Source organism: Scylla paramamosain, chromosome 45, assembly GCF_035594125.1.
Source record: "Scylla paramamosain isolate STU-SP2022 chromosome 45, ASM3559412v1, whole genome shotgun sequence".
In the NCBI taxonomy this organism is placed as follows: Eukaryota; Metazoa; Arthropoda; class Malacostraca; order Decapoda; family Portunidae; genus Scylla; species Scylla paramamosain.
In genome coordinates, this window is record NC_087195.1 from 4,912,501 (window position 1) to 4,922,500 (window position 10,000).

Below are 10,000 nucleotides of genomic sequence, written 5' to 3' on the forward strand. Positions count from 1 at the left end.
ACAGTAAGTAAGGAAGGGGAAGAGGAGAGGAAGAGAAGGAAGAATTGAGAAGAGAGAAGGAAAGAAAAGGAGAGGAAGAGAAGGAAGAATTGGGAAGAGAGGAGGAAAGAAAAGGAGAGGAAGAGAAAGAAGAATTGAGAAGAGAGGAGAAAGGAAGATGAGGGGAAATAAGAAGGAAAACAGTGTTAAGTGTTCCTCCTCCTCCTCCTCCTCCTCCTCCTCTTTATCCTTTATTGGTCCCGTTCTTGTTGTTTAAAGATTCCCCCTCCACTCTCTCTCTCTCTCTCTCTCTCTCTCTCTCTCTCTCTCTCTCTCTCTCTCTCTCTCTCTCTCTCTCTCTCTCTTACTTCAATTTCTCTTCAAAATATATTACTTTTTCTCAGTAATATATATTGAAGACAACTACGCTGTTGTCTTAGGACGGAGGAGGAGGAGGAGGAGGAGGAGGAGGAGGAGGAGGAGGAGGAGGAGGAGGAGGAGGAGGAGGAGAAAGCAATGTTGACAGATATCATTATTGGCTTTGTATTGTGTGTGTGTGTGTGTGTGTGTGTGTGTGTGTGTGTGCAAAGATCAGTCACCCGTGTGTAGCTAACTGACGATAAGAAAGACACACACACACACACACACACACACACACACACACACAGAGAGAGAGAGAGAGAGAGAGAGAGAGAGAGAGAGAGAGAGACCTAAGGAATACGAGTAAATTCAGCATAACGCATCGTCTTTTCACTTTTATCATAACCTATACTTTATTTATTTACTTATCATTTTTTTTCTTTTATTCCAGTAACTATTCACTATTGTCTTTTACTGATGCGTTATTTTGAACAAAGGGGCTCATATTTCACATTCAGTTACTTTTTCATTAGTTTCATTTATTTATTTTATCATATTTTGCTTTACTCTATTTGTTTTATTCATTTTCATTTATTGTTATCTCTTTATATGTGTGTGTGTGTGTGTGTGTGTGTGTGTGTGTGTGTGTGTGTGACGGCAACGTAATCAGTCTGACGTGACCAGCTTTTTTGCTTTGCTTTGCTTTGCTTGTAGAAAGATTGAGAATATTGTAGAGTTTGGACAGAAGAAGTAAAAGAAAGGAAACTGAAGGAAAGTAGTAGATAAAAGATTGTGAGCAGACCACATTGCTGTTAGACGTGACCAGCAACAACATTGGTACAGCATAAACATGAGCTGGGTGGCGGCCCATGGCAATACCCTCACAGTGACAGGGCCGCCGGGAACCGTTGCTCTGACGCTCGTGGTTTGGCTCTTCAGAGTTACCATGAAGCAAGAAAACGTGTAATTTTTCTCGTTTTATCCCTATTTTGGTTCGCTTTTTAGAATTATCCTTTTCCTGATGTTTGTCTTGTGGTATTCTTTCGCTTGTTTCTCTGTCTGCCGTGTCTTCTTCAATGTAGTCTTTGTGATTGAGCAAATTATTCTGTAAAAGCGCTGAGTTCAGATTCCTAACTTCACTACATTCACAAGGCTCTAGTTGAAGGCACACGGGTTTTCAAAGATGTTTTTAGGGTTCTGGTGGCAGATTAACACGATTTCCACGTTATTAACAGGGGAAACGCTCTTGAAAACCCGGCTAATTATGACCGTGGCCTTTGAAAAGACTCGTGGTGAGCAAGCAGAACGTTTCAGAACTCAGGCCTTGACGCACACAACACTGGCGTATCCCTAACCCTTTAATGGACGTTGTTTCTTAATTAATTACATCCATTCTTCATAATCTAACCGAGAGAGAGAGAGAGAGAGAGAGAGAGAGAGAGAGAGAGAGAGAGAGAGAGAGAGAGAGAGATTTGCATTTCCAGCTGAGTGGCGACCGATTTCTTCATGGCTCTTCAATATTGCCTCTCTCTCTCTCTCTCTCTCTCTCTCTCTCTCTCTCTCTCTCTCTCTCTCTCTCTCTCTCTCTCTCTCTCTCTCTCTCAGTTTTAAAGGTCTTGGAGGAGAAGGAAAAGGAGGAGGAGCAGGAATAAGAAGGATGAAACGAGGAAGAAATAAGCAAAAAGGAAGAGGAAGAGATGAGCAAAGAGGAGGAGGAGGAGGAGGAGGGTCATATATCAGTCTCTCCCTATCTTTAAATTGAAATGAATGAGGCAGAATCTCTCTCTCTCTCTCTCTCTCTCTCTCTCTCTCTCTCTCTCTCTCTCTCTCTCTCTCTCTCTCTCTCTCTCTAGTGTTTTTCCTTGTTTATGCTGAGAGAGAGAGAGAGAGAGAGAGAGAGAGAGAGAGAGAGAGAGAGAGAGAGAGAGAGAGAGAGAGAGATTCTGCCTCACAAACAATTAGCAAATAACTTCTAAATAACACTTATTCCAACACCTTACAAAACAAACAAACAAACAAACAAACAAACAAATAGCAACAGCTTAATATCGTCAGTGATATTCCCCAGCGTTTCACGGACGCCGGACGAGTGCCGTGAGTTTGTGCACAGGAATGCATGATGAACCTATTGACTTGGTTCGGAATCCTCCTGTCGTGCATGATTTGTCACAGCCGAGGTATACGGACAGCAGTCTCACACAACGTATTTGGAAAAAAAAAATGTTCCTTCATCATTGAACTTGTAGAGAGCAGCAAACTCTCCTTCACTTGCTCTTTTCCTTCACGCCTCATGTAGCCAAATTCTCTCCTTCAGCTCATGTTCAGCCACTTCCTTTTCATCAAAAATTATTGCGGTCATTGCCAATTCAACGTCTGAAAACTCTGCCATCTTGGAAATGCCTCATTTCTAGCAGAAGGTACGGATGTGTGTGTCAACGGACGTCACTGAAGTGGCATTGACACGGCACTGAAACGTCACTGATGTGTGTGAATGAGTCTTTAATCTGAAATAGTTCCTGTATCTTCTATCAGACAGCTCAGAAGTTTAAGCAAGTTCATGTACAGTATATTCAACTCTTCCACGTATCCATTCTTCCACACGGACTTATTTCTTTCACCAATGTCATACAATAACATTACTTTCTCAAATTCATCATTAATCGAATTCTGTTCGAAGGTTTTCTAAACCGCACAGGACGGCAGACTGGTTCCTGCCCTATATCTGCCCTCCCCTTCCATGTGCTGCCCTGCGTGTCAAAGTGCGCCCGGCCTCTGACTTATGCATCAATTTGTTACTTCTGCAGCCAAGCAACACACAGTGCAGCCCGTGGCCATGATAACTCAAGCAGAGGCAGCTCTCAAATGTTGTGAGTAACGGTACACTTACGTGAGTCGGAGTAAAGTTTCACCGTGGCTGCTGGAGGCGCCTGTATTTCCGGTACACTTGGCACCGCATACAGGTTGTGCGGTGTTGTCCTCACCATCCTTGACACGTGAATCCCCCCGGCCGCGCCATGCTGGCCAATCAGGCCACTCCGAGGCTGAGGTAGCCACAGTTCGGACAGGTACACTCAACACCCAGTGTAGAGTTATAGTCTGGATTCACTAAAGCTCAATCACCGTGTGCCCAGCTTTCACACTCCAGCAACACTCAGCGCGGGTCTCCATCACCACGCTTAGTTTATCTCGCCAGCTGCAGCTCTCAAATAAGCGCTACAAACAATTTCACATACCAATCAAATCACAATCACACATGTATTTCAGTTCCTTTAATTTTATAGTTGACAATTTATCTCATACAGTACAATGGTTTATATTCTCTTTACACTTGTAGTTTGTAACACGACAGTCATCTGATTCCCAGCACTCCGCACGTTGAACACGCAGCCGTGCTGGGAGAACGGCCTGCCAGTTGACGCCGCCTTGTGTGGGCCCTGCCACCACGCACCTTTGCTCATACATTAATAAAACTCTGTTATTTTCTTTGAATTTAATGATAATTTATTGATTACATACATAATGTAGATTACATATATTATAAATTATACAAATTATCAGATCCTCATCTTCACAATACAAATATAAATGTATCTATAAATATACATAAAATACTTCTCTCTATACATGCCTATGGACAACTCATTTACGGAGTATTATAAAATTAAATCACTATATTAACCAGTGAAAATCACTAATTTGGTTCATATTAATATATTCTGTACTATCTTTAATTTGCATCAACTTATCACAAATCAGTTATCAAAAAAATCACAATTCTTCTCTCTCTCTCTCTCTCTCTCCATTCCAATCATCACTAACCCTCTCTCTCTCTCTCTCTCTCTCTCTCTCTCTCTCTCCATTCCAATCATCGCTAACCTTCTCTCTCTCTCTCTCTCTCTCTCTCTCTCTCTCTCTCTCTCTCTCTCTCTCTCTCTCAAACAAACAAACAAACACACATTAAAGAAACAGGAAACCAAAAAATAAACAAACACAAACCCATCTTTTTTAACAGATACCTAAAAACCATGACAAACACGACGTCAGGTCAAGTGAGGTCACACAACCAAGTCAGGGCAGGTCTGGGCAGGTCAGATGGGCTGGTAGGCTGAGTGTGCATGGCTGCGGTCTATGCTGGAGCGAGAGTAATCCTCCCGAGCGAATGACAGAGGGATGAGAGAAGCCGCCATCCCAGACAACAGCACGTATGTTACCCACTGGTAGTCTGAGAGAGAGAGAGAGAGAGAGAGAGAGAGAATAGGCTGTTCTTACTTTCTTTTCTTTTCTACAGGATTAAGTCAAGCTTGTAATGTTCTGTCTCTTATGTTAATTTGTCATATTTATCTTTAAAGTTATAAATATTTCCTGCACACTCAACTTCAACAGTCAATATATTCCTTGTGTGTCTCTAAGGAACATGAGGGAAGTTAATTACTACTACTACTACTACTACTACTACTACTACTACTACTACTACTACTACTACTACTACTACTACTACTACTACTGCTGCTGCTGCTGCTCAAACACTCACTTGGGAAGGGCACCAGGAACAGGAAGAGGAAGCAGAGGCCCACCAGGTTGTTGAAGGCAGTGAGCACCCCCCACCATCACCTCAGAGCAGGGGTAGGCGCTCTCCACAGCCAGCTCGAAGAACAACGGACTCATTGCGAAGTTGAGAGCAATACCGCCTGTCACTGTCACATAGATCTGCCCTGTTGGGGGAAAGGTGTTAGGTTAGGTTGAGGAGAGAGAGACATAGAAAAAAGACACACATATATACTCATACATACAGACACACACACTTACAGGTGGACACAGGAATGGCCCGGCAGGAGAGCAGGAAGAACCAGTAGAAGAAGAAGATGGTGAGGGCAGAGGTGAGGATGAGGGACAGCTTAATGTGGCCGTAGATGAGGTCAGTGAGCCGTCCCACCACCATGGTAGCCCCGCAGCTCACCAGCACCCCCGCCACACCCACCCACATTGCCTCATCCTGCAGGGAGAGAGGGAAAGGTGAGTCTGTGTATGCCTAACCTGACCTAACCTAACCTGACTTAACCTAATGTAAAATAATGTAACCTAACCTAACTTACCCTAACTTAACTGATCCTAACCTAACTTAACCTAATCTAACCTAACCTAATGGCAGGACCACCCTACATGCACCTGAATGTAGTGATGTAGTGGATGGATGCGTCTTTTAAGAGGCTCAGATGTACTTCTTTTAATTGAGAAGCTGTCACATGAGGGTTTTCACGTAGTCCTCTAGCAAGAAGCTCATCAGTAGCCTTGGGAGTCTTCCTAGGGCATCAAGAACAACAATGGCTGGTGAACTGCACACAGCAGACATCAACATTACTGCTGACTCTGCCCTGCCTGTACACTTACCTATTTCTTTAACAGGCACTTTTCTTGCCTACAGGCTAAAATACAAGCCTTGTCCTGCTTTGCCATGTGTTTGTGACCCATATCTAATCATTATATAAAGAAATACAAGGCAAAAAATGCTGAACTCTAAATTTTGGTGAATTGAGGAGCTAGGCAGAGCACCAACCTATCCCCTTCCTGGCACCGTGGCCACTGAACCTGCTGCCCACACATGTGACACACTGGCCAAAACACACCCAGGCCACAAGTGACACTGAGGCAAACACTCCCACCTGTGACAGCCCCAGGTCGTAGAGGGAGAAGTTGAGGACGCTGAGCCAGGCCGCAGGGATGCCCACAGATACCCCATAGGACATCACCAGTAGCAGCAGGTCCTTGTTCCTGCCGGGGAGGGAGAGAGGTCACGTGAGATCATCCTGGGTCAGTGGAGGGTGGGAGGTGAGGATGGTGATATGAAAGAAGTGGAAAAGAGGATGAGGAGGAGGAGGTGGAGGAGGAATGGAAGAAAAGGAAGTTAAATGTGGAGGAGAGATGTGGTAAAAAGGAATAAAGGAGAAGGAGGAAGACAAGAGAGAGAGAGAGAGAGAGAGAGAGAGAGAGAGAGAGAGAGAGAGAGAGAGAGAGAGAGAGAGAGAGAGAGAGAGAGAGAGAGAGAGAGAGAGAGAGAGAGAGAGAGAGAGAGAGAGAGAGAGAGAGAGAGAGAGAGAGAGAGAGAGAGAGAGAGAGAGAAAGTAAAAAAATGAGTGACATACACACACACACACACACACACACACACACACACACACACACACACACACACACACACACACACACACACACACACACACACACACACACACTCACCGACACATCATCTTGACACTCTCCCAGAAGTCCAGCCTTTCCACATGTGACGTGAGGGATGGGGGGACGGGGGCTTGGCAGGAAAGTAAGCCACCAGGACCACCATCAACGCCACACCCACACCAGCCCCTGTGAGGAGACGGCAGCATGAGGGCCCACACTCTACACTGACATAACCCAAGTGCTGTCTGAACTGAACTAAACTGATAGAAAGACGGTGAAGAATAAAGAGTTTGGAGAGAAGAAAGAATAGTTAGGAAAATTAAATAAAATAGAAAATAAAGTGTTGCCAAGGAGTGTTTTAATGGGGATTCATCAATAGCAGGTAAAATTGATAGCGAAGACAGGAGGAGGCGAGAGGAGATGGTGTTCTGAGAGTCAGCTGGGTGGGCGGATCAGTGCGTGGTGAGATGGAGCGGTAAAAGAGGACGTGTGTGGATGGTGGAAGATTAAGGCGAAGATTAAGCATTGAGTGAACTGTGTGGAGAGAGCAGTGGTGAGAGGAATGGCTGTGTAGTAAGCAAGAGTGCGGAGGAGAGAGGAGGTGGTGTTCTGAGAGTCAGCTGGGTGGGCAGATCAATGTGTGGTGAGATGGTGCACTAAAAGAGAATATGGTGTGTGGATGGTGGAAGATTAAGGCGAAGATTAAGCATTGAGTGAACTGTGTGGAGAGAGGAATGGCTGTGCAAGAGTGAGTGTGCATGACAAGGGTGAAGGGAGGGTGACAGTAGTAGGTGCATGCAAAAGACAAGGCTCTGTTGATGCCTATGAGTGGTGTGGACACAGTCAGAGTATTGGGCACTGTATAGGAAGGGCCTTGCATCTGCTGTGGCCTCAGGATTGGAATAGGTGTGGGGGTATAGTCTCAGTATGATGGGGTAGGGTGATCCAGTGTGTGGTGTGGGGCCTTGCTGTGGCTGTGTGTGGTAGGGTGGCCCACGAGACTGCCCCTTTCCACCACAGGCTGACCGGGCTGTGTGTGTGTGTGTGTGTGTGTGTGTGTGTGTGTGTGTGTGTGTGTGTGTGTGTGTGTGTGTGTGTGTGTGTGTGTGTGTGTGTGTGTGTGTGTGTGTGTGTGTGTGTGTATTTACCTAGTTGTATTTACCTAGTTGTGGTTTACAAGAGGTCAGTACTCTCATTATATCCTGTCTCTGTATCTATCCAGTGTGTGTGTGTGTGTGTGTGTGTGTGTGTGTGTGTGTGTGTGTGTGTGTGTGTGTGTGTGTGTGTGTGTGTGTGTGTGTGTGTGTGTGTGTGTGTGTGTGTGTGTGTGTGTGTGTGTGTGTGTAGTGTCTCATTTTATTGTGCAATTCTTTGTTTTAAGTAATTTTATGTATTTTATGTTGGACTACTTACTTTTAGCAGTTCAAAAATATTTTGTACTTATAAAGCATTTGTATATTCTATTATTGTATTTTTTTTGTATTCTATGGTCAATAAACTTATCTATCTATCTATCTATCTATCTATCTATCTATCTATCTGGGCTGCTTCATGTGGGATTACTGGCCTGGTATGTGGACAGACAGACAGACAGACAGACAGACAGTTATGGTCAAATATCAAATAAGCTGCACCAACACTCACAGATGTACACCAGCCTCTTGATGTCGTGCTGTATCTCATCCACCTCCTCTGCGTCAGGCTGGGGTGAGGACGGCTCCTGCACCATCAGGGGCTCCAGGTAGCTGCCGCCGTTGCCCAGCATGTTCATCATCTGGGCGAAGGCTGAGGGGGAGGGCTGACTACAGTACATTGGGGGTGAGGGAGGGGTGGGTAGGTTGCACTAGACAGGGTGGAATTAAAAGCTTTTTGTCTTAACTTCTCTCCTCTCACTGACTGTCTTTGGCCTCTCTCTCATTGCCGCAGTGTTGCATCTCTTGGTATCTTCTACCACAATTTTCATGCTAACTGCTCATCTGGTCTTGCTAACTGCATGCCTCCCCTCCTCACACAGCCTCCCAGTACAAGACTTTCTCTCACCACTATTCTGCCCATCTCTCTGATGCAAGAGTTACCCAGTATTCTCAATCATTCATCCCCTTTCTCTGGTAAACTCTGGAACTCCCTTGCTTGCTTCTGTATTTCCACCTTCCAGTGACTTGAACACTCAAGAGGAAGATTTCAAGACACTTATCCTCCAACACTGGCAGTGCTTGTGGCTCTGCAGGGAGTACCTGTGGCAGTGGTGCGCTCCTTGGGGGGAACCACACGGCAGCTATCATGGGGGCGCCGCCAGGACCAGAGTGCCAGCAGTGCCGACCAGGATAGCACAGATGTGGCACATGCTGGAAAATAAAGGCTGGATTAATACTCTGCTGTGGTTATCCCCTTCCTGAACACTCATGGCAGATGAATAGATAGACACAGGACTAAGTCAGCACACCTCAGGCCAAACACTCTTGTCCCTTCTAGATTAGACTTACCTTTAGGATTAATGTTAAGTATTTCCCCACCCCCTCTGTACATTTTCAGTTTGTTAACTGCCTAAATAATAAACCGTTTATTATTATTATTATTATTATTATTATTATTATTATTATTATCACACTCCACACCTATGTGAATAAACACACCATCACACACACACTCTAGGCTACAAGAGGCAATAAAGACAAAGGAAGACTAGACAAACAGACAAACAGACAAAACCACACCAGTACATTCCACACACACACACACACACACACACACACACACACACACACACACACACACACACACTTGAAAAACAGACAAAGAAAGACTAAACAAACACAGACTCACAGACAGAGCCACACTATACAACACACACAAACAAACACACACAAAAAAATAAAATAACAAAATAAACATGCAAAAAACAGACAAACAAACACTCACGCAGTAAAAAACGTGACATTGGTGGAGACTAGCAAGGGGAGGACTCTGATGACCGTCCCGGCTGCCACCAGACCCCCACAGAGGAGGACCCCCACCCGCAGTCCCCTGGTGTTCATGACCCAGCACATGGGGGTCACGGTCACCACAAACATGATGGTGCCCCAGTTTCCCATCATGGCCACAGTCCCCGATCCCCACCCCGGGTAGGCTGCGTCCATGCTGGCACTGATGGGGCCCCAAGTGTTCCACATGAGGCACTGTTGGGGAGAGAGTCATGCCAGGTTAGGTTGGGTTGGGTTGGGTAGGTTAGGTTAGGTTAAAATTAGGTTAGGTTAGATTAGGTTAAAATTAGGTTAGGTTAGGTTAGGTTAGATAAGGTTAGGTTAGGTTAAAATTAGGTTAGGTTAGGTTAGGTTAGATAAGGTTAGTTTAGGTTAGGTTAGGTTAGGTTAAAATTAGGTTAGGTTAGGTTAAAATTAGGTTAGGTTAGGTTAGGGAGGGAGAAGATAAAATGTTATGTTATGTTAGGATAGATTAGGTTTGGTGAGGTGAAGAGAAAAATAGA

General features: G+C 44.9%; 1 protein-coding gene across 2 annotated transcripts in view; it reads right to left on the reverse strand.

The window, feature by feature from the left end:
- Positions 1–3,595: 3,595 nt before the first annotated feature.
- The window catches only part of LOC135094468 (solute carrier family 49 member 4-like), a 17,356-nt gene continuing 10,951 nt past the window's right edge, over positions 3,596–10,000 (reverse strand). Inside the window, exons 1-8 of one of the 2 annotated variants that reach the window (XM_063994584.1) lie at positions 9,436–9,631; positions 8,751–8,861; positions 8,161–8,301; positions 6,574–6,702; positions 6,000–6,108; positions 5,146–5,332; positions 4,871–5,051; positions 3,596–4,561 (exon numbers count right to left, since the gene is read on the reverse strand). In XM_063994584.1, coding sequence (XP_063850654.1) covers positions 4,408–4,561; positions 4,871–5,051; positions 5,146–5,332; positions 6,000–6,108; positions 6,574–6,584 — 642 coding nt within the window. In that variant the 5' untranslated portion in view covers positions 6,585–6,702; positions 8,161–8,301; positions 8,751–8,861; positions 9,436–9,631 and the 3' untranslated portion in view covers positions 3,596–4,407. Of the gene's footprint in view, positions 4,562–4,870; positions 5,052–5,145; positions 5,333–5,999; positions 6,109–6,573; positions 6,703–8,160; positions 8,302–8,750; positions 8,862–9,435; positions 9,693–10,000 lie in introns of those variants that run through there. The other variant, XM_063994582.1, reaches the window with a different exon arrangement.